Raw genomic sequence first — 24,280 nt, forward strand, 5'->3', positions numbered from 1 at the left:
AAAAGAGAATTGAACAACCGTACAGACATTTATTGTGCATTGCATACGGTTCTACAATAAAATATTCCATCATGTTGGAAGTAAAAACAAACAAAATTTTATCATAGGCGTAGAATATCATATATTAATTAATTACTATTTACCACCAAACAAATAGATTGTAAGGATTATAGTTTCTTACTTCACTTCACTAGTAATTTTAACTTACTTAAAAAACTTAAAAAAAAGTGTTCCAATTAAGTTGTAGATATGAAATAAAAAAATTTCTATGTCAAGATGATCAAATCTCAATTTTGTATTGCGATAGCTCTCAGTACCACCAAGAATCATACAAAAATATACAACCTGCAGCCTTTAGATTCAATTTTCTCTTACCACACAACTCTATTGGATGAAATTATGCAAACCAACTTCTCAACTCCTCTATATTATCTATCAATATAATATCAGGTTTGTCATAATTTTTTTAGAAAATAAATTTAGAATTTATATGTATAGTGGTTTATTAAAAAGTAATTAATTAATTAATTAATCTCATATATCATATATATACATATTTTTTGCACCAAAACATTTTAGTTTGTCTTTTTGTAATTATCAAATTTCGATTTAAATATGAAATATTACAGGGAGGTAATTATCATACTCTGAAAATAATAATAATAATATTAAGTTCCCCGATCATCGCTGGCAAGAAGCCACGTTCTCCTTCAGCCTAACACCTTCCAACAACAGAAAAAACTAACAGGCTCTTCAACATTTTCGCCATCAGCCATCAGCCATCAGCAATCAGCAATCAGCAATCAGCAATCGGCGATTAGCATATCCATTCAGTCCAGTATTTCTCTTCTTCAACCGGCGATGGATCCGAACCCGAAGAACTTCCCGATTCTCTCCTACGTCATGGCCCGACTCCCCTCTCTCGGGCCAAGACCCTCCGCTTCATCAACGCCGGATTTTGACATCGAGCAACCACCACCATCGTCGCCATCTAAGTCCGGTCAAACGCAAGAAATTGTGAACCAGATGCCTCACCTCACCCAACCCAAGGTCTTGGCCTCAATGACCAACGCCATATCCGACGTCGCCCAGACCCGATCCGTCCTCCGCACACTGGGGCCCCGCCCCGACCACGAGACTGTTGATAGGGCCCGCGCAAAAGTGGAGGAGATCGAGTCTTCGCTCTCCAAATCACTCGAGGAACTCGTCCTTTCCCCACGCCCTGCTGACGTGGATCGCCTTCAATGGCGGTCTCTCATGGCGGAGAAGGAGCAGCAGTGCCGCGAAGCCGCGCAGAAGGAGAAGAGTCTTTACAAGTCAATACTGCAACTCGACGAGATGCACGAGGCCTATGGGAAGCTCTTAAAGGAGGCGGAGGCAACGCTAGTGAGGATTTATGAGTCAGCGGAGAAGGTTGCGGATGGCGCGCTTGAGAGCTCGTCATCGACTGAGGAAATCAATGAGGAAGTTGTTGGGATCCTCCAGGAGGCGTCTGGGAATTTGTTGGAGCACGTGGACTTGTCGGGACGAAAGTTAAGGATTCTTCCTGAGGCGTTCGGGAAGATTCAAGGCTTGCTTGTGCTTAACCTCTCTGATAATCATCTTGAGGTTAGTTAAATTATATTAGTTGGGTTTTATTTTTATTGACTGGCAGATGCGTTGATTATCGCTGTTAATCTATCTGGATAAATCGTATGCAACATGCTAACCTGGGTGTTTCTCCTGATTATTTAGTATTGACGTTCTCTTGGCAATTAGACTTTGCAATAGTTGTTTATTAGGCGAATTTTGCGATGTTCTCATTTGTAAAAACCATTTAACTGAGATTTGGCTTCTGTGCACCCGGTGACTGGTAGATATATTACCAGAGCTCATTCGGAGGGTGTTTTTTCTGTTCATATAAATTTGCTTCTCTCTCTCTCTCTCTCTCTCTCTAGACAAACATATAAATGCATATGTGTACCTGTATGTGTCCATGTCCGTGTATGTACAGGTGTGTATCTGTTTTGGTTGAACAACTTTTCAGAATTTGGATTGCTATTTGCAAAATGCCCATTGAGGAATATACAATAGCCTGGTATAGTATTTATCCATAACAGTTTTTATGATGCTGCAACTGTCAAGGGTTCCTCTAATTCATGCAAACATTTCCTTTTTTTTTCTCTTTACAATTAATGCAAACATATATTAGCATCAAGAAATCAGTTATTTGATTTTGGTGTCTATTTGGTCTACTTCTGACCTTGAGAGCTTTATTTCTTCTTATGGTTTTGGAAAGAGTAGGATAGACCTTTTTAGAAACAGGCATTTTTTGCTGGCTTGTTGGTGTTGTGGTTGGAGAGAAACACTAGGATTTTGAGAATCATTTCTTGCGCTTTTTGTTTCTTTCGGATAGGATAGATCTTTTTGGTGTCTTGTTGGGCTAAGGCTCATGGTCTCTATAAGAACTTTATCTGATTTTCATAGTAATTGTTTGGCTGTTCTTTACCAAGTTCTTTTTGTTATCCTGGCCAAGCATTTTTTTTTGTTTGTTTTTCTCTTTATTTTTGGATGACAGGTAGTTCTCTTTTGATTTGTACTTCTTTTTCTCTCTATAATACTTCTTTTCTATTAAAAAAGTTATAGTTTGTTTAAGGGTCAGTCTCTTAGTAGAGGAGAGGACTTAAGGAACCTTAGATTTTTTTTCTCTTGGTAACATTTAAAGTTTCTCTCACACACGGGTATACACCTCCATGGTGCCATATTTATAATACCCTTTTTCTTGGGAAGAAAAAAGAACTTTTTGAATTAGTATTGTGGAAAATAAATAATTAGAAGAATAAATTAGGATTAAATATATTTATTTACAGCTGTTATTTTTGTTTGTTATATGAGCTGTACATTCTGTTTTGTGTAAATGGAGGGTGTCACCAACGGATTTCCTCCTCCCTATAATTTTGTTAGGATTTCTCTAGAATTTGTTAGGTTGTTAGAAGCAGCAGAATTGTATATATATGTGAATCATTCATCAAGGAAAATTAAAAACATAATATTTTCCTCTCAATTCTCTTGATGGTATCAGAGCATACCTGATCCAAGAAGAAATCAAATCCTGCTGAGTCGTAATCAGAAATGGCATCAGGCGAGCTTCCATCCTCTCCACCAGAAGTTTCCTCTGGTTCTTATCACCACACAGCAACAACCAGAGCTGTGAGTGAGCTACCATTATTCTGTATCACAGGACATAAACTCGACGGTAGCAACTTCCTTCAATGGTCGTCGTCTATCCGTCTCTTCATCCGTGGAAGAGGGCGTTATGGGCACCTCACTGGCGAGCTCGTGCCTCCTCCAGCGTCCGATTCAAATGCACAAACCTGGGAGATTGAAGACAGCATGGTCATGTCTTGGCTTATCACCTCAATGACCCCTGAAATCGGAGAGAATTTCCTTCTCTACGAAACTGCCCACGAAATCTGGAGAGCAGTACAAGAGTTCTACTCCAGTAAGGAAAATACCTCTGCAATATTCGAAATCGAGTCAACTCTCCATGACCTTAAAGAGAACTCAGTGTCACTCATTATTACAGTATCCTTAGTCGAAGTTGGCAGCAGATGGACGCCTTTGAAGAGCGTCGCTGGAACTATTCCAAGGACGCGAAAAACTTTAGAGCATTCGTGGAAGAAAAGCAGGTCTTCAAATTCCTGATAGGACTAAACAAAAATCTTGATGAGATTCGAGGACGTGTTCTGAGCTCCAAGTCTTTGTCGAGTCATCGGAAAATATTTTCTGAGGTTTGACGCAAGGAGAGTCGTCAGAAGGTCATGAGGGGAGAGGCTGTTCTTTCAGTTATCTATTTGATTAATCGGATGTCCTCTCGTATTCTACAGTTTCAATCACCTTACACTATCATCTCAAAATTTTTTCCTGATTCATACATTTTAAACACTTTGTCACTTAAAGTCTTTGGTTGTTCAGCATATGTTCATGTTCATAAATATTTTCGTGGGAAATTAGACTCAAGAGCAATAAAGTGTATTTTTGTTGGGTACTCTACAAATAAAAAAGGATACAAATATCTACTTCCGAAAATCCGCCGTTTTTATAATACAATGGATGTCACATTTTTTTGAGAACCAACCGTTTTGTCCTATTATTTATATTTAGGGGAGACATTCACTCAGAAATATCAGTTGTGGGATGTGAATGTACCTCCTCTCTACCCACAAAATCCACCACCAGACAAATCTTCTCGAGAGACTGAATCCGAAACCTCATAAAAAAAATCAGAACCAAAACCAGTTACAGAAAGCATATCACCTACAACGAGTGAGTTATGTGTCTATACGAGAAGAAATAAAGAAAAAGCACCTGAATCATCCAAGCACTGCTATGAATCCACCGCTGACCCTGGTAATGTAATCTCTGTACCAACTCTTGATTCCGTTGATTCTGATATTTCTATTACTTTGAGGAAGAGTACTCGGACATGTAGCAAACATCTTATATAAGATTATGTTTCATTAGACAAATTGTTCTCGGAATATCATGTTTTTGTGTGCAGGATAGACAACAGCCCACCAGAACCCATAACAATACATGAGGCCTTAGAAATTCTAGAATGGAAGTTAGCTGTCCTAGATGAGATCAAGACACTGGAAAAGAATGAAACATGAGAACTAACTGATCTTCCTCCATGAAAGTGTTAAGTGGAATGCAAATGGGTCTTTACAACCAAATATAATCCATATGGGAGTGTGAATCGGTTTAAGGCTCGCCTGGTAAGCAAAGGCTATACACAATCATATGGTGTAGACTATCAGGAGACGTTGCACCAGTTGTCAAGTACAATATTATTCGGGTACTCCTCTCACTTACATCTAATCTTGACTGGCTACTGTGTCAATTATATATAAAGAATACATTCTTTAATGGCGATTTAGAAGAAGAGGTGTATAGGGATATACCACCAAGGTTCGAATTAACAGACAATTATCAGAAAATATATAAATTAAAGAATCTACAAGGGCGTGGTTTGACAGATTCACAAGAGCCGTAAAACATAAAGGATATGAATAATGTCAATCTGATCATATATTGTTTGTCAAACACTGCATCTCAAGTAAGAAAGCTATTTTAATTGTATACGTTGATTATATCATTCTTACAGGAAATCACCTTGAGGAGATTCAGAAACTCAAAGAATTCCTAACCAAAGAATTTGAAATAAAAGATCTTGAGGTACTGAAGTACTTCCTCGGCATGGAAGTGGCTAGATCCAAAAAGAGAATTTCAGTTTCTCAATAAAAGTACATTCTGAATCTCCTAAAAGAGACTGTCTCAATAAAAGTACATTCTGAATCTCCTAAAAGAGACTGGGATGCTAAGAAGTAAGCCCGCTGACACCCTGATGGATTCAGTCATCAAATTTGGATCCAAAATCAGTGATAAAATGGTTGACAAAGGGAGATACTAGAGACTTGTTGGGAAACTTATTTACTTATCTCACACAAGACCAGACATCAGTTTTGCAGTAAGTACAGTAAGTTAGTTCATGCATCAATCAACTGAAGATTACATGAGTGCTATGTATCGGATTCTGATTTTTCTCAAGATGACTCCAGGATAAGGTTTATTCTTTCAGAAGACAGATAGAAGAGGTGTTGAAATCTACAATGATGCGGATTGGACAGGTTTTACAGATGACAGGAGATCTACATCAGGATGTTGTACCTATGTTTGGGGTAACCTGGTTATCTAAAGAAGCAAGAAACAGTAAATTGTGTCTCGCAACAGTACAGAATCTGAATTTAGAGCGCTTGCTCATGGTATTTGTGAAGGTGTATGGTTGAAGAGAATGCTTGAAGAATAAAAAGTTCTCAACAATATGCCTATAAAAGTATGATGCAACAACCAATCAACAATCAGTATGGCTTAAAATCCAGTACATCATGATAGAACCAAACATGTGGAGATCGACCGTCATTTCATTAAAGAGAAATTGGAAGATGAGACTATAACTCTGATGTACATTCCAACGAATCAATAGATTGCAGATATTCTAACGAAAGCTCTTCCCAAGAGAACTTTTGACGATATAATATCCAATATAGGTTTACTCAACATATATGTAAATTAGATTGAGGGGGAGTGTAAAAAATAAATAATTAGAAGAATAAGTTAGGATTAAATACATTTATTTACAGTTGTTATTTTTGTTTGTAATATGAGTTACACATTCTGTTCTGTGTAAATGGAGGGTGTCACCAACGGATTTCCTCTTCCCCATAATTTTGTTAGGATTTCTCTAGAATTTATTAGGTTGTTAGAAGCAACAGAATTGTATATATATGTGAATCATTCATGAAAGAAAATTAGAAGCAGAATATTTTCCTCTCAATTCTCTTCAAGTATTCAGTTGTGTAATCTCAACTTTAATGTGTTGAACTCCAAGTTCATTTTTGTATGTCACAGTGTCAGGGGTACTTCTACACAATCCTATAGAAATAGAAAGAAAGTAAATTTTAGAAGCATCTGGCAGGAGTTATCCTTGGATTGGTTGTTTGTTCATAGTTCTTATACCTATATTGTCGAATCTGCGTACCAGAAAAAGAAAAAGATTTGGTAAGGGCACCAAAGTTTGTCCCTACGCGATTATCTCAATGTTCAAGTCAGTATTGGTAGATAAATAGGAGGATATTAGAGAAATATTTATCAAACTGAATGAATTAGCTATATCTGATGATGTAGAATAGGAAGATATAAAGTGAACCAGCATCTGGCAGGAGCTTGGATTGGTTGTTTGTTCTAGTTCTTATTCCTATGTTGCTGAATCTGCATACCAGAAAAGGAAAAAGATTTGGTAAGGGCACCAAAGTTTGTTCGTATGCGATTATCTCAATGTTCAAGTCAGTGTTGGTATAAAAATAGGAGGATGTTAGAGAAATATTTATCAAACTGAATGAATTAGCTATACCTGATGATGTAGAATAGGAAGATATGAAGTGAACATGTTTCTATAAGAAGATATATTTATATAATTGTAATGTTTATGTATTATTTAGGTTTTTAGGTTATTTAGGAACTAATATCAATATAGAATATGTTTATTATTTCTTATTTAATTATTTCTATTATTGAATATTTTAATTAATTAACTTACTTTTTTTATTTATATAATTTTTATTTTGGCGTCTATAAATAAGATATTCTATCTAGTTATTTGGTAGACTATTCGTAGTTATTATATAAACACTGAGTTATTAATTTGATCATTGGGATTTGATGTTTTTTTCTCTCTCTTGTTCTTCGTGCTTGTCTAATATTTTTCTACTCTTCCTCTGGGGTCTTCATTTTTATCTCTTATTTTCTTCTATCTATCTAGTCTTATATGCCCTCCCCTCCAGGTTTTCTCTCTATTTTTATACATTGTAAGGTAATGTTGTTCTTCCTTTATGTAACAAAACCATTAAGAGTATATTATAGGAAGAAGGCCAAAATGGGAATAAATGTACATGGGCAAAAGAGTAAAAATGCAAGATAGGTAGAAATCTGTAGGTCCTCTCTAATAGACTGGCGCATCTACCCGCCAGATTTCGGCTATAAATAGGCTCATTGTAGAGATCTGTAGGTCCTCTCTAATGGGTCTTGACTCCCATTCAAAGATAAGTAGAAAGGAAGTCTGTTAAACAAGCGGCAGACTTGTGGCAAGACATTTTTTCTTTTTGAAATAAAAAGTGTGTATTAATTTGCCACCAAGGCAGTACCATCCCATTTACAAACGATTTAGAAATCAAGTAGATTGTCTAATAAGTTCCCTAACTCCACAAATAAATGAATGGAGTGACCCAGTAACAAAACACTATCTATTTTTAAGTAGATCATACCCATTTGTATCATCAACCCCTTCAAAAACCCTTATGTTCCTCTTTTTCCACACAACCCAAAAGATAGCTAGCTGAAGCCACCCTGCTGATGCCAAGAGTGCAATAAACCATATACCATAGCCTGTAAACCACTAGACGCTAGAGCAGAACATGATTGCAAGTTTTCTCTCGCCTTTTTGCAAGAATAACAGGCATTGACCAAAATCTTGCCTCTTCTTCTGAGCTTATCTATAGTCAAGATACATTCCCTGCTAGCTGACCCATAACATGATCCCAGTTGCAGTGTTATAACTGATTTGTATAAATGCCGAATGCTATAGATGACTTCAGGTGTTTAAGTGGCAGTCCGAAGGTTTCATGCGGATGTACCCAGAAGATCGAAATCATGATCAGCTAAGAGGGAGAAGGACTCTGCGATAAAACAAAGTACAGGAGCTAACCGGACAACTTGAACTTTTGTCTAGAGAACTCTTAGGACCCAAACCAAAAGGAGAGCCACCCAAGAGGAAAACAAGCACTGCATACTGAAGAGACCCAGTAACACAGAACACAATGGGAGTAAAGTACATCCCTAGATATTCAAAGCTCGAGTTTCTCAGTTTTGATGGCAACGGTTATCTACTAGGCTGGCTGAGTTGATTCAATTACTTGTTAAGCCGCGATAAGAGGATCAAGTTGGACTTAGCATCATTACATCTTGAGTGCGATAGAGTCATTGTTCTTGATGCTTAAACGTGACTGGTTGGCCATAACATGGCAAACTTTTGACTGAAATTCCAACATGAGGTTTGGACCCCCTGTTTACAACAGTAAATTTGGGGAGCTAGCAAAGTTGTGGTAGACCACTTCTTTGAGGAATACCGGGTAAAATTTATCAATTATTTGCCTCTGTGGGCTCTTTGACTTGGGAACATGAAGTCGAGATTTTTATCAATGGCTTGCAGGAATATTTTATCGAGTAGAAACCACCATGGCCATGAGCTTTGTGGGGCTATATGAATTGTGTGTGATGTGTACCCTTTCCTTTGTTAGACGTTCCAATGTTGGTTCCCCAACAGAGACTTGTTTATCAAGCACTTGAGTCGCATTGAAATGGAGTTGCAAGGAGGGCCTTCGTTTCAATTGTGACAAGCCTTGCATGTGTGTTGGGCAATTGATGTAAGAGACTCTTCTGGTTAAAGGTAGAAAAAGAGTCCATGAGTAAATTAGCGTCCTTGAAGAGTTCTACCAGATGAGAGGCACCCGGTAATATCCTTGCATGCCTAGCAGCTCCCAAATAACAACATTGGAGTTTCAAGCTCATTCACATGTAGAATCCATCCTAATCTTGAAACTCTGGAAGCACCCATTGCTTCATCGATCAGGCTCTGGTCTCCCGTTTTGCAATTGTTACGGAAACCAAGGCTATCATGGATGATGGTAGCAAAGAAAGAAAGGGCCCAGAGTCCAAGTGTGTGTTACAGTAGTCCCCTCTTGCTTGATTAATATTGCTTTCCTCTGGATTTTTTTTGTACTGCTTCTTACTGGTTTTAAGACAGTTTTGAGCATTAACTGCCGTGGGCTTTAGGCCCCACCATGAGACCTTTTATTGAGAAGGCCCTCCAAGTTACCTTCACATTACAAGAAACTTGCATCAATATCAGGCTTTTCAAGCTCCAATCGTATTGCCAAGTATCTTTGCAACAAAGATCCTCTCAAAAGTTGAACTTGCGGTATTAGGTCTTTTTGCAGTATGGGAGCGTATTGTCATGGTTCCCAAGCTGGATTTGCCTCCTCGGTCATGCTTTCATCTAATTTTTCATGTCTCCAGAAAAAAAAAATCACTGCATTGAAACAGTTCAATGACTTTGTACCCTTCAATCAGAGTGAATTGGCTCTGGCCACCCAAGTTATTCTTGGTTTATGGGCTAGAGCAAGCAAAAATTAGTTTTTGGGTAGATGCAGCCTGCTATCCTACTATAGCACTTAAGGACAAGCACCCTCGAAGGGAGGGTATAATGTCATGTCTATAGAAGAGAAGGATTTCATACCCTTGGCTACAATTGTGGGACCCATGGGAAGAAGAAATAGGATCCAGTAGTTGGCTAGGATTTGGTTGGGAATTCAATTTGGAGATTGGATTAATTATGAATTCTATAATGATCTTTTATATAGGAAATTGAAGTAGTTAGGAAAGAAAATTAGGAGACTGGATTAATTACGAATTTTATAATTATCATTATGTAGGAAAGCCTATTAATTAGGAAATGTATATTTGGTGCTATTTCGGAGAATAAAAGCGTGTCTAACTGGGTATGAGCCCATATTTATGTAAGTAAATTGCATTAATAAAGGCGTCAAAAAATAATACCAAAGAGGTTCAGGTCCCTTCATTGCAGAGATTGATGGGCTCAGTGGTATGAGTCCTGAATTCTAAAGTTTCAACATAGATAGAAAGGGAAGAATGTTTGTTAAACAAGTTGCAGACCTGTGGCAACACATCATGGTAAGTTGACCCATAATGGGATCCTAGTTGCAGGACCATAAAATTTCATTTCCGAGAGTTCTTCTGGATTCCTTAGAGTTTTGATTGGCATGATTTTGACTTACGTTTCAATTTTGGAGGCCTTATAATGTTGATGCTCTTTTAGATGTGCTATTTAGTAATTTTATTTAAAGTACTTTTAATGGATACTTAAAGCGTGGGTAAAAGAGGGACTTTAGTTTTAGAGGATTATGTACTGTGTTATGATGTTTTTTCCTGGGATGGTAATCCCATCTTAATTACCATGTTGAGTTTAGAACTTATTTTTTAATGTATAGTATCAATAGAATTTCATTTTATATTTTTAGAATGAAAAGATATTAGTTTCTCATTCATGATTGTTATATACATGTGTGTGTGTGTAGAAAACTTACTGATGTTCATGATAATCATGTGGTGAGATATAATGGTGTATAAAATATAATAATTAGAAGAATAAATTAGGATTAAAAATGTTTATTTACAACTGTTATGTAGTGTAAATGGAGGAACCATTTACAGCTGTTATGTGCTGTAAATGGAGGGAATCACCAACAAATTTATTACAACAAATTTGTTTTTAAAAACAGAATTTTATTAGGTTTCTCTCCAGAATTTGTTAGGTTGTTATGGTAGTAGACTTGTATATATATGTGTGGAAATTATTCATAAAAAAAAGGAAGAATATTTTCTCTCAATTTTCTTCATGGTATCAAAGCCATACCTGATCCAAAAAAAAATTGATATCAAACCCTGCTGAGCCGTAATTAAAAATGGCCTCGGGTGAGCTTCCATCCTTTCCACCAGAAGTTTCCTCGGGCTCTTATCATCACACAGCGACAACCAGAGCTGTAAGTGAACTACCATCATCCTGTATCACAGGACATAAACTCGATGGCAGCAACTTCCTTCAATGGTCGTCGTCTGTCCGTCTCTTCATCCGCGGAAGGGGGCGTTATGGGCACCTCACTGGCGAGCTCATGCCTCCTCCAGCGTCCGATGCAAATACACAAATCTGAGAGATCGAAGACAGTATGGTCATGTCCTGCATCATTACCTCAATGACTTCTAAAATCGGAGAGAATTTCTTTCTCTACGAAACTGCTCATGAAATCTGGAAGGCAGCACAGGAACTCTACTCCAGCAAGCAAAATACCTCTGCAATATTCGAAATCGAGTCAACTCTTCATGACCTTCGACAAGGAGAACTCAGTGTCACCCAGTATTATAGTATCCTTAGTCGAAATTGGCATCAGATGGATATCCGCCTTCGAAGAGCGTCACTGGAACTGCCCCGAGGACACGAAAAACTTCATAGTCTTTGTGGAAGAAAAGCGAGTCTTTAAATTTCTGCTAGGGCTAAACAAAAATCTTGACGCGATTCGGGGACGTCTTCTGAGCACTAAACCCTTGCCGAATCTTCGAGAAGTTTTTTCTGAGGTTCGACGCGAGGAGAGTCATCGGAAGATCATGATGGGAGAGAATGACCAACTTCACCAGACTGAAAATTCTTCAGCTCTCACAACCCGAGCGATTGATAATCGAACGAAGAAGACAAGGCCCTGGTGCGACCACTGTCGGAAGCTAGGGCACACTCGGGAACGTTGCTGGAAGCTTCACGGCAAGCCAAGTGACTGTAAACCACCTTCGGGTGAGTGGAAAATGTCAAAAGTAGAGACCTCCAGCAAGCCTCGAGGAAATCACGTGACGGCTGAGGAAGTAATTTTTGATGAGATGGGAAAAGATCCGTTTATCCCTGAACAGTTGGAAGCCCTCCAACAAATTTTGTCCAAGAAATCTCACTCGGTTAGTGCCTCTGTGGCACACAAAGGTAATATTCATGGTTTATCTGCTCTTTTAGAAAAATGACAGGTGTGGGTGGTAGACTCTAGAGCATCTGATCATATGAGTGGCGATTTCTCAATGTTCCAAAATTACAGAAGATTTGAAGAAAATATTTCAATCAGAATTGCAGATGGTTCTCTCTCAAAAGTGGCAGGAATGGGCTCTGTAAATTTGTCTCCAAATTTGACTCTCTGTTCAGTTCTCCATGTTCTGAATTTGGATTGTAATTTGTTGTCTGTCAGCAAGCTATGTGAAGATTTGAAATGTGCTGCGAAATTTGCTTCTAATATGTGTAATTTTCAGGATTGGACTCGGGGAGGACGATTGGCAGTGCTAGGATGAGCTCGGGATTATATTTGCTTCAAGTCAACACTTCTAAAAGAGAAGCTCACGATGCAGTATGTGAAAACTCTGTTCCTATTTCCAAAAATAATGATCATGATATTATCTTGTGGCACTATAGATTAGGACATCCAAACTTCATGTACTTAAAAAGGATATTTCCACTACTATTTAAAGGAAAAGATCCAGTTTCATTACAGTGTGAAGTTTGCCAATTTTCTAAATATATTCGAAGTTCATTCCATAGTCTACCATATAAACCATCTAAACCATTTGCATTAATTCATAGTGATGTTTGAGACCCTTCTAGGGTTTCCAACGTTTCCGCAACTAAATGGTTTGTATTTTTTATTGATGACCATACAAGAATTACTTGGGTATTTCTCATGAAGGAAAAATCTAAAGTGGGATCCCTATTTAAAAAATTTCATACAATGATTCGAATCCAATTTCATGCTGCCATCCAACTATTGAAATCTGACAATGCTTGTGAATATTTTGAAAATACTCTTGAAAAGTACTTTATTGAACATGGCATTATTCATTAAACCTCCTGCGTTCATACTCCACAGCAAAACGGTATAGCCAAAAGAAAAAATAGACATATTCTTGAGGTTGCTAGATCTCTCGTGTTCACCACACATGTACCGAAATATCTTTGGGGAGAGGCTGTCCTTACAGCTACCTATTTGATTAATCGGACGCCCTCTTGTATTCTACAGTTTCAATCATCATACACTATCCTCTCAAAAATCTTTCCTGATTCTCACATCTTAAACACTTTGCTACTTAAAGTATTTGGGTGTTTAGCATACGTCCACATTCATAAACATCTTCGTGGAAAATTAGACCCAAGAGCAATAAAGTGTATTTTTGTTGGGTACTCAGCAAATCAAAAAGGATACAAATGTCTAGTTCCGGAAACCCGCCAATTTTATAATACCATGGACATCACTTTTTTTTAGAATCAATCATTTTATCCCACCACTGATATTCAGTGGGAGACATTCACTCAGGAATATCAGTTGTGGGATGTGTGTGTACCACCTCTCTACCCACAAAATCCATCACCAGATAAACCTTCCTTGAAGATTGAAGCCGAAACCTCACAAAAGAAATCAGAACCAAAACTTGTAATAGAAAGCACATTATTTGCAACGAGTGAGTTACGTGTCTATACAAGAAGAAACAAAGGAAAAGCACCCGAATCATCCAAGCACTGCCATGAATCCCCACTGATCCAGGTAACGTAATCTCTGTACTAACTCTTGATTCCGTTGATTCTGTTATTCCTATTGCTTTGAGGAAGGGCACTCGAACATGCACCAAACATCCTATACAGGACTATGTTTCATTGGACAAATTATCCTCGGAACATCATGCTTTTGTGAGCAGGATAGACAGCAGTTCACCTGAACCCAAAACAATACATGAGGCCTTGGAAATTTCAGAATGGAAGTTAGCTGTCCTAAATGAGATCAGGGCATTTGAAAAGAATGAGACATGGGAACTAACTGATCTTCCTCCAAGAAAGCGTCAAGTGGGATGCAAATGAGTTTTTACAACCAAATATAATACAGATGGAAGTGTGAACAGGCTTAAGGCTCGTCTGGTAGCCAAAGGCTATACATAATCATATGGTATAGATTATCAGGAGACGTTTGCACCAGTTGCCAAACACAATACTATTCGGGTACTCCTCTCACTTGCATTTAATCTTGACTGGCCACTGTGTCAATTAGATGTAAAGAATGCATTCCTTAATGGCGATTTGGAAAAAGAAGTGTATATGAATATACCACCAGGGTTCGAATTAACTGACAACTCTCAGAAAGTGTATAAATTGAAGAAATCACTTTATGGCCTAAAACAATCTCCAAGAGTATGGTTTGACAGATTCACAATAGTTGTAAAATATAAAGGATATGAACAATGTCAATCCGACCATACATTGTTCGTCAAACATTACATATCACGTAAAAAGGCTATTTTGATTGTATATGTTGATGATATTATTCTTATAGGAGATCACCTTGAGGAGATTCAGAAACTTAAAGAATTCATGTCCAAAGAATTTGAAATAAAAGATCTTGGAGCACTAAAGTACTTCCTCGGTATTGAAGTAGCTAGATCAAAAAAGGAGATTTCAGTTTCTCAACGAAAGTACATTCTGGATCTCTTAAAAGAGACTGGGATGCTAGGAAGTAAGCCTGCTGACACCCCTATGGACTCAGTTATCAAATTTGGATCCAGAATAAGTAATAAAATGATTGACAAAGAGAGATCCAAAGACTTGTTGGGAAACTTATTTACTTGGCTCGTACAAGACCAGACATCAGTTTTGCAGTAAGTACAGTAAGTCAGTTCATACATCAGCCAACAGAAGATCATATGAGTGCTGTGTGTCGGATTCTGAGGTATCTCAAGAAAACTCTAGGATAAGGTTTATTCTTTCAAAAAACAGACAGAAGGGGTGTTGAAATTTACACGGATGCGGATTGGGCAGGTTCTACAAACGATAGGAGATCTACATCAGGATATTGTACCTATGTTTGGGGTAACCTGGTTACCTGGAGAAACAAGAAACAGTCTGTTGTGTCTCGCAGCAGTGCAGAATCTGAATTTAGAGCGCTCGCTCATGGTATTTGTGAAGGTGTATGGTTGAAGAGAATACTTGAAGAATTAAAAGTTCTCAACTATATGCCTATGAAAGTATGGTGCGACAACCAATCACAAATTAGTATGATCAAAAATCCAGTACGTCACGATAAAACTAAACATGTAGAGATTGATCGTCATTTCATTAGAAAAAAATTGGAAGATGGGACTATAACTCTGATGCATATTTCAACCAATCAACAGATCGCAGATATTCTAAGTAAAGCTCTTTCTAAGAGAACCTTTGATGACGTAATATTCAATTTAGGTTTACTTAACATATACGTAAACTAGATTGAGGGGGAATGTAGAAAATATAATAATTAGAAAAATAAATTAGAATTAAAAACGGTTATTTACAACTGTTATGTACTATAAATGGAGGAACCATTTACAGCTGTTATGTGCTACAAATGGAGGGAATCACCAACAAATTTGTTATAACAAATTTGTCCTTAGAAACAGAATTTTGTTAGGTTTCTCTCCAAAATTTGTTATTAGGGTAGTAGACTTGTACATTTATGTGTGGAAATTATTCATTAAAAAAAAATATATATTTTCTCTCAATTTTCTTCAAATGGAAGCAACTATACTGTATATATATGACATATTGGTTATCATGATAATCACGTGCTATGAGTGAGATATAATGGAAGCAGCAATACTGTTATATCAGGAGTTACAATTGAATTTTTAAGTTTTTGCTATTATGTTGGGTGCTATGGGTGAGTATTAATGGTGAGGGAACACATTACATTTAATTGATATAAACAGGTCATTCTTTTTTCATGATGATTATAAGCAGGTCATTCCTGACTCGATTGCTGGTTTGCTAAAACTCGAAGAACTTAACATTTCATCCAATCTTTTGGAGACACTGCCAGATTCTGTTGGACTGTTACATAATTTGAGAGTCCTAAATGTTTCTGGAAACAAGTTAACTGCCTTACCTGACAGCATTTGCGAATGCAGGTGATAGTATTTCATCATAAAACTGAACTTGAACCTAAATATCCTTCTCTTAATGGTAGTTTGCATTCTAAATTCTCAGGTCATTGGTCAAGTTGGATGTGAGCTTCAACCAGCTGACTTATTTGCCTACTAATATTGGGTTTGGATTGGTGAATCTACAAAGACTCTTAATCCATTTGAACAAGATTCGCTCCCTTCCCACATCAATTGGGGAGATGAGGTCTTTGCATCATCTGGATGCTCACTTCAATGAGCTCGGAGGCCTACCACTTTCAATTGGGAGGCTGACCAATCTTCAATTTCTCAATCTGAGCAGCAATTTTAGTGACTTGACTGAGCTTCCTGACACATTTGGTGATCTTACAAATCTAAAGGAACTTGATCTCAGCAACAATCAGATTCATGCTCTTCCAAATACGTTTGGTAGGCTTGACAAATTAACCAAACTCAATCTGGAACAGAATCCTCTTGTGATTCCACCAATGGATGTTGTGAAGGAAGGGGTTGAAGCTGTGAAGCTATTTATGGCTAAGAGGTGGGTTGACATACTTGTGGAAGAAGAAAAGAAGTCCATGCTTGAAGAGAATGAACAAGCACAAACTGGATGGTTGACACGGAGCACCTCTTGGTTGAAAGGCGTTACAGAAACTGTGACTGAATATTTAGGATCTCCTAGAGGAAGAGACACTTACCTTGATCAGCAGCTATAACTTTGAAGGTCCATGAATATTTCGAGCGGTCATGCTTTACTTTGATGGTGTGTAACCTTGGTGAAGATTCAAGAAGCGCTTTCCATTGTGGTTGCTGCGGGGCTGTCATTCTTATTTTCAGCATCAAAAGGATCTTTTCAGATAAATAACAACACTAAGAGGATATGGGGAATTTAAACTCGAGATATAACTGAGGTATGCCCTTAACACTTAGGATCTTGGTTGATGAAAAGAAAATATAGCATATTCATTTCTGTTCCCTGTTTAGTTCCAAAGAGAAAATCAATTTTGCAGGATGATAAGTAGGTAAGGTGCTGAAGTTTGTACTTTGAAATGAAGTTTTAGATGTCATCGTTGTAACTCTTGCGATTTTTGCCAACATTTCTGATGTGTCTCTAAATTTCATTGACATGATATCCTGTAAAAAGAATGAACAGGTCGTTTCAGATTTTTCTTGGTTGATTTTCTGGTCAGAAGTATTTTAAACGAGTTGTTAGAACCAGAGAGAAACATCAAAGAAACACAATTAAAATCAATCTGACTTCCAATATCAAAATTAATTTCAAGATTTTTAGGAGTTACGACACATTGCTAAACTTTATTATATTGACATGATGAATGTAATATATTTTTTTCTTTCCTGAAAAAAGTTAAAAAAACTGGTTCATATTTTTACAAAATTGTTTGCGGCATTTAAAATGAAACTAATCTCACAAAATTAGAATGAATTTTAAAGAAAAGATTAATTTATTTTTGAAAAAAAGGGCAAGTTCTTTAAACTTCATTTTCCAATAGCTAGTTAATTATTTAAGCTGTTTTCAAATATATAGAACTTTTGCATTATAAAGGATCATTACATAATTTCCAAAATTATAGATAAAATCCCACTTCATAATGTTTTAATTTCAGTACTCAACAGTTCCTCTCCGATTAAATCCATTAGTTACTAACCAAACCCTGAATCCTTCCTTTTATATATATATATATATATATATATATATAAATATATAACATCACCATTAATCTGTTTATAACAAAAACAGCCATAACAACAACATTTTCATCAAAGCAGAGACTATTATTACCCAGACTTCTTCTCATTCATTTTGGCAGCAATAATGGTAACATTGCTCTGATCTTATACTGTGCTTCATCAATGTTGTATTAAAAGGAATAATACAACATTTCATATGAACTTAATTTAAATACAATTTACAGGATCTTACAATTAATTAATTTTGAATTTACAAATAAATTTTATAATATTTCAAAAATAATTTTTTAAAATTAAAGAATCATCAATCTCCAAACAAACATAATCATAAAAAATAAATAATCCTGACAATAAAATTAGGAGAAGATATCCTCGGTTGACCACATTTTCTACCTTTCGCATATTATAAAAATTTGACCTTCACGCGTGGCTTGATGTTATCACTCCACGTATTAAACGCATTGGTCTTTACCCTAGACTTTACCGCGCTAGAACACTACCTATCAAAATTGGTTCGGTTTCCTGCTCGCAGCGGGTTTCTTCGTAAGGAAGAAAAATAGAAAAGTCAAACCAACGCAAGATGCTTATTGGGTAAGGCAATGGATAAATTTGATGAAAATAAATAGGAGGTTCGTTGTTGAAACATCACTCGCCTTCTCCTCACAAGCGACTTACAGGGACGCTCAGGGATCTTCTCCTAATCTGTTTGTTTTTTTTTTTTTTGAAAAAAAATTTTATCCACCTGTTTTATTTTCCGTATAAATTCAATCGTTATCTGGAGGACTAGGGCTAGGGCTAGGGTTTTCTTTTCTTCTTAGCTGCATATTCTGCGCGGCTCACCGGAACGCCTCATATCCCCCATTGTTTACTGAAGCTATGGAGTCTACTTTTGTCATAAAGGTTCGATTCTCCTTTTTTTTTTTTTGGTTGGTTTTAAGTATATAATTCTGCTCTTTACTCTTCGGAAATTATGTTCCTTCGAGGTTACGGTAAACAGGGGTTTGGGGAAATTAAGGGAAGAAATTGGATCCTTTTAACCACTGTAATTTGATCAGTTCGTCTTACTACGTTAAACCATTTGTAGTATGTTTTAGTTTTAAGGGTGTTTATTATGCCTGATGCAGCTTTCTCGTCAAGTAAAGAGTCATTCTTTTCCCTTTCGTGCGAGATTAACTTCCTCCTTTATCTGTAAAATTAACTGTTCAGGGAATATGTATGGTGTTGATGTATTTTTCTATTGACTTCTCTCTGTCGGTTCTTTGGTTGTTCTTCAGGGTTATTGACGCCTGTTTCAAATTCCTAATTCCATGGTATAGATATAAGAATAGAGTAGAGGTGAAATAGAACAGTATACAAATTCTATATTCAATTCAAGTGGGTTTGGTTTGTGAGTCTAAATAGCCAAAGTCGAATTTGAATTCCATTACCATATGTAGAAATTTCTTCAATTGTAAGTAAATAGAAATATATATGTATATATGGTTCAATACCATATACATCAAGCAATTGGGTTAAGGAAAATTATGAGAATAGATTAATAAATTAGCTGAAGATGATGTGCTATCATGCACACTTAAATACATGCTTTTTTCCTTATGGATTATAAGTTGTGACACGCAGAAAACATTCTCACAATTTTTAATCTGCATTTTCCCACTTGCATCGTGGTACATCGACTTCGTTCTAAAATTTGGTTGATGATTTATTTGGATAATTTACATGATTGTTCCTGGATTAGATATGCCAGAAGCGATTCATTGTGAACCTAGTTGTTAGATATTTTTCTGAAGACAAATTTCTATATTTCTTTGTGTTGCAAAAACATGGCAAGGCTCCAAGGGATAGGCACATCACATGGGAGAATGAATGCTATCGTGTCATTTTGGTTTACCACCAATCTTAGGAGTTGCCTTTGCCTATCTTACTCATTAAATTTTTAATTTTGGTTATCATTATAGGTGAAATATGGGGACACACTTCGCCGTTTCAGTGCTCGTGTCAATGGAAATGAGCAGCTTGATCTTGACATGAGTGGACTGAGGACAAAGGTCATTGATCTCTTCAGTTTCCCTTCTGATTCTGAACTTACTTTAACTTACATTGATGAAGATGGTGATGTGGTATCTCTTGTTGATGATGATGATTTGCGGGATGTAGTGAGGCAGTGCCTGAAGTTTTTGAGGATTGATGTGCGGTTGAACAGTGAACTTTCTGCTGACTCTTCTGTAAGAATGAGTAGAAGTTCAACCCCAATTATGTCCCCTAAGGTCCAAGGTCCCTTACCAAGCATCAATACTCAAGGTGTCACTGAAATATTGAAATCTATGCCCGAGCCACTACTAGAAGTTCTTTCAAAGGTATCTCTTGACTTTGCTTCGAGAGCTGCATCTACCAGTCCTGTTTTGGCTGACCTTGTAGAATGCTTGTCAAAAATACGACAGTCCTACTTGATTCCAGATTCCCAACCTCAGTTTGGTCTTAATTCAACGGAACAGCATAGTCCTTCTCAGAGTCATGTGGCTCCATCGGCACCAATGGAGCCAACTGCTACCAATAGTGGTCTGATGGAAACTTTGCCAAAGACTTCATCTGTGGATTTATCTTCTGAAAACATCCCAGAAAATGTGAATAGGTGCATGGATTCTTCAAATACTCATGCTCCTAAAACAGTTGATCTGAATCTGGACCCTCCCAGTGACTTGAATCTGCATGAGTTTGATGCTGCAGACTTAGGACCTCCTGAATCTAATGTTTCTCCTGTGAATGATAAAAATACTGCTAAAGAGGGTAGTGATAATCTCAGAGGGAAGTCTCTTATTGTTGATGAATCCAGTAGTTCTGGTGATCCTGTGAAGTCTTCTTACCCATGTAAAGGGGATAATGCTGGTTTTGGTTATCATGCTTCTAAAGAATATCTCTTCAGTGGTACTCCTGTCACTAATAACAATGTGGTACCTCCTTATATGTGCCCTCGCATTAGTCCTTTCAGAAGGAGCCATATTCGTGATGCCATGGGAGGCATGTTCCACAAGGGTGTAAAATGTGATCACTGTGGGGTTCATCCAATTCTTGGACATCGTTACAAGTCCAAAGTGTAAGGAAAATCTAGGCCCTCAGGATGTTGATGATTATTTTTTTCTTCAAAAATTAGTTTCAATTTATTCACTTATCTGGTCCATGTGTGTCTGTATTGGCAGGAAGGAAGATTATGATCTCTGCAGCATTTGTTTTTCCAAAATGGGTAATGAAACTGATTACTACAGAATAGATAGGCCTGTGCAACATCGCTTTTCTCGATCTTTGCTCAAGGAATTACACACTCCTGTATGTAGTGCTTTTATATCGACTCTGTTTCTCAATATTCATGATTTAAGTGTCTTGTAGTCTTAATCTTGTTTCATGTTTTTCAGCCACAGAACACTTGGATTGGTCCCTTTGGAGCATGGCAAAACAAGCCTAAACTAGATAGCCGTTTCATTCAGGATGTGAATGTATTGGATGGTACCATGATGTCTCCATGCACCTCATTTACTAAGATTTGGCGGATGCGGAACAATGGTACTTTGGTGTGGGCTCGTGGAACGCAGCTTTTGTGGATTGACGGAGACAGATTTAGTCCTACAGTGAGGGTTGAATTAGAGGTTGTTACTGTTTTATGTTATGTTTGTTTCTTTTTCATTATATTTTTCTTGGGTCTAGATAAGTTATATTTTTGATGGCTTTCATGAGCTTATTATCATCTTCTCATTCTGTGGCAGGTTCCTCCTTGTGGGGTGCCTCCGAATGGAGAACTTAATGTAGCAGTTGATTTTACTGCACCTCAGTTACCAGGTCGATATATTTCTTATTGGAGGATGGCATCACCATTAGGTGTTAAATTTGGACAACGAGTTTGGGTTCTTATAGAGGTTAGACTTGTCTTTAGTATTACTGTCCTCTCCAACCACTTTTATATCGCTAACTAATCAATCTTTATTTTGCTAATGAAGGTCCAGGACCTTGCATCTGACTTTTTGCGTGACACAGTTCCTAACTTCTTGGGTCTGAATTTGAATGCATCGCCTATTAGCCTTATGCCTAATGACTTTGGCGGTATAGACATAACTCTGCAGCCCACTCTGGATGACCTTTCCCGGGAGTGTCACAGAAGCTCAAACAGATACACTCAACCTGCAAAGTCAGCTGATGATGAACAACTAACAGAAGAGGAACTGAACGCCTTCAAGAATTATTGCATGCCAGATGCTTATCCTTTCGGCCCGCAACATGCTCCTTCATCTTCATTTGTATCATACCGAATGCCAGAGTATCCTTTAGCTCCTCAACAGGCCCCTTCATCTTCATCTGTATCTTACAGAATGCCAGAGTATCCTTTAGCTCCTCAACAAGCCCCTTCATCTTCATCTATATCGCACCCCATTAGTGATCTCAAGGAAAAAGCCCTAGCAGAGACTTCCAATCCATCTCCTTCTGTTAAGGGTGTGCCATTATCATTAGATGATGTTGGGAAGAGCCTGTTTAAACAACTTGAGGACAAGTGTTTCAATCCATCTCCTTCTGTTACGGGTGTGCCATTATCGTCAGGTGATGTTGAGAAGAGCCTGCTTAAACAACTCGAGGAGATTTGTTTCAGTCCATCTCCTTCTGTTACGGATGAGCCATTATCATCAGATGATGTTGAGAAGACCCTGCTTAAAGAACTCGAGGAAATGGGTTTCAAGGAGATTGATTTGAACAAGGAGATACTGAGGACCAACGGTTACAACTTGGAGCAGTCTGTTGATGCTCTTTGTGGTGTTTCAGAGTGGGATACGATCCTTGAGGAGCTGCAGGAGATGGTAAGTTGTGTTATGCATGTTAAGTTACGAGCTGGAGTAAAAATGTATATGAGGTTTAAAAGATTCTGAAAATATGGGTTTTGGTGGCAGGGTTTTTGTGATAAAGAAACCAACAAAATGCTGCTGAAGAAGAACAATGGGAGCATCAAAGCCGTGGTCATGGATCTCCTTTCTGGGAAGAAAGCTTAATCAATAGGAGGTTCTTACGGCAGGAAGTTAGATACTCGATATATATAAATAAATAATATAGACATGATATATTGGTTATTTATGTACTCCTAAATGGATATTTTAATATATGCATGGTAACTAAATAAAGTGGGATAATGAACTTAAGCGTGGTTTTACAATGATCTTCAATGGTCCTCTGGAAGGCTCTTGTGGCAGGAGCTTAGGTACTCGTGTGTGTGTATATGTGTATATATATATATATATATATGTGTGTGTGTGTGTGTGTGTATATTTAAATAAATTATTTTTTTTTTAAAAAAAACATACTTTAAATAATTATAATAATTAATTTGTTATCATGTAAGTTTTATGATTTTGACAGTTGTTAAGTTTTTAATATAATTAACTAAATATAATATTATGTTGTATATATTTGTAAAAAGTTTTTAGAAACTATTATATTATTCTTTGTTGATTTTTGAGAGTTAATTTAAGATTGTGCCAGATTGCAGCACAAACAACTGGATCTTTTAATACAGATCACAAAAGAAGGGTGAGAGGAACAAGTATAAATTCATATTGGATTAATTTTGGTCAATATATTATTAGGTTTAAGTTGCACGTACCAGAACATGGTTAAAAAAATTTGATTTTAGTATGATACTTTTTTGTACGTTCAATAAAGAGGGATTTATTTAATACGGTACTAAGTTAAATAATTTATTATTTCTTTTTAAATTGTATAATAATAGTAATATTAGTTCTGATAATAATAAAAAAAATGATAATAATTATCACCGTCGTCGTCACCACCACCATCATAAAAACGGAAAATTTTAAAAACATTACTCGTATATTTTCTTCTGTACCAACATGATCGCATAAAAATATCGTATTAAAATTACATAAAAATTAGATCTTTGTCTGCGTCAAATAAGTTTGTTCTTATTAACCAGTGTTCTTGTCAAAGGCAGGCACCAAAAACCTCTTGAAATTTTTAACTTGGATGGAAGAAGTGGTACTGACTAAAATAGGATCAACCTCTTGAAATTCTTAACACTTTTCTACTTGTTGCTGCAAGTCTTGACACTATAATGGCACTAAAGATAAGCCTGAAACAATAACAATATATCGTCAGGGACAATGAAGTTGAATATATTACATGGGCACTGCAACCAATGAAGAGAGGATGAACTATGCGCTTAAACATGGATTATTGGGCTTTCACAATTCAGGTGCATGATACACTGAGTAAAAGAAATTTACATATTTAAGCAGGTAGAATGCAGAACAAAAAGATAAATCGGCTAAAGAAAAAGTATTGCATAACGAAGGAATAGGTAATAAAAGATTTGAAATTTTACTAATTCTGCAGGATACCTCCG

General features: G+C 36.9%; 2 protein-coding genes across 4 annotated transcripts; both read left to right on the forward strand.

The window, feature by feature from the left end:
• Positions 1 to 668: 668 nt before the first annotated feature.
• LOC110807868 (plant intracellular Ras-group-related LRR protein 9-like) lies at positions 669 to 17,342 on the forward strand. 2 transcript variants are annotated; one of them, XM_022033158.2, is made up of 3 exons: positions 669 to 1,608; positions 16,013 to 16,182; positions 16,262 to 17,342. In XM_022033158.2, exons 1-3 carry the CDS (start codon positions 862 to 864, stop codon positions 16,890 to 16,892), a joined length of 1,548 nt encoding a protein of 515 aa, XP_021888850.2. In that variant the 5' UTR covers positions 669 to 861; the 3' UTR covers positions 16,893 to 17,342. The 2 variants fall into 2 exon arrangements, with proteins under 2 accessions (XP_021888850.2, XP_021888851.2); XM_022033159.2 differs by having other exon boundaries at positions 16,016 to 16,182.
• Positions 17,343 to 18,465: 1,123 nt separating this feature from the next.
• NBR1 (ubiquitin-associated (UBA)/TS-N domain-containing protein / octicosapeptide/Phox/Bemp1 (PB1) domain-containing protein) lies at positions 18,466 to 23,060 on the forward strand. Of its 2 annotated transcripts, none has more exons than XM_088211279.1 (7): positions 18,466 to 18,786; positions 19,845 to 20,980; positions 21,084 to 21,210; positions 21,297 to 21,527; positions 21,645 to 21,794; positions 21,876 to 22,724; positions 22,815 to 23,060. In XM_088211279.1, exons 1-7 carry the CDS (start codon positions 18,763 to 18,765, stop codon positions 22,911 to 22,913), a joined length of 2,616 nt encoding a protein of 871 aa, XP_088067405.1. In that variant the 5' UTR covers positions 18,466 to 18,762; the 3' UTR covers positions 22,914 to 23,060. The 2 variants fall into 2 exon arrangements, with proteins under 2 accessions (XP_088067405.1, XP_088067406.1); XM_088211280.1 differs by lacking the exon at positions 18,466 to 18,786 and having other exon boundaries at positions 19,845 to 19,934; positions 20,044 to 20,980.
• The last annotated feature ends 1,220 nt before the right edge of the window (positions 23,061 to 24,280 follow it).

This window comes from Carica papaya, chromosome 9 (genome assembly GCF_054855325.1).
Source record: "Carica papaya isolate Zhongbai chromosome 9, ASM5485532v1, whole genome shotgun sequence".
NCBI classification, from domain to species: Eukaryota; Viridiplantae; Streptophyta; class Magnoliopsida; order Brassicales; family Caricaceae; genus Carica; species Carica papaya.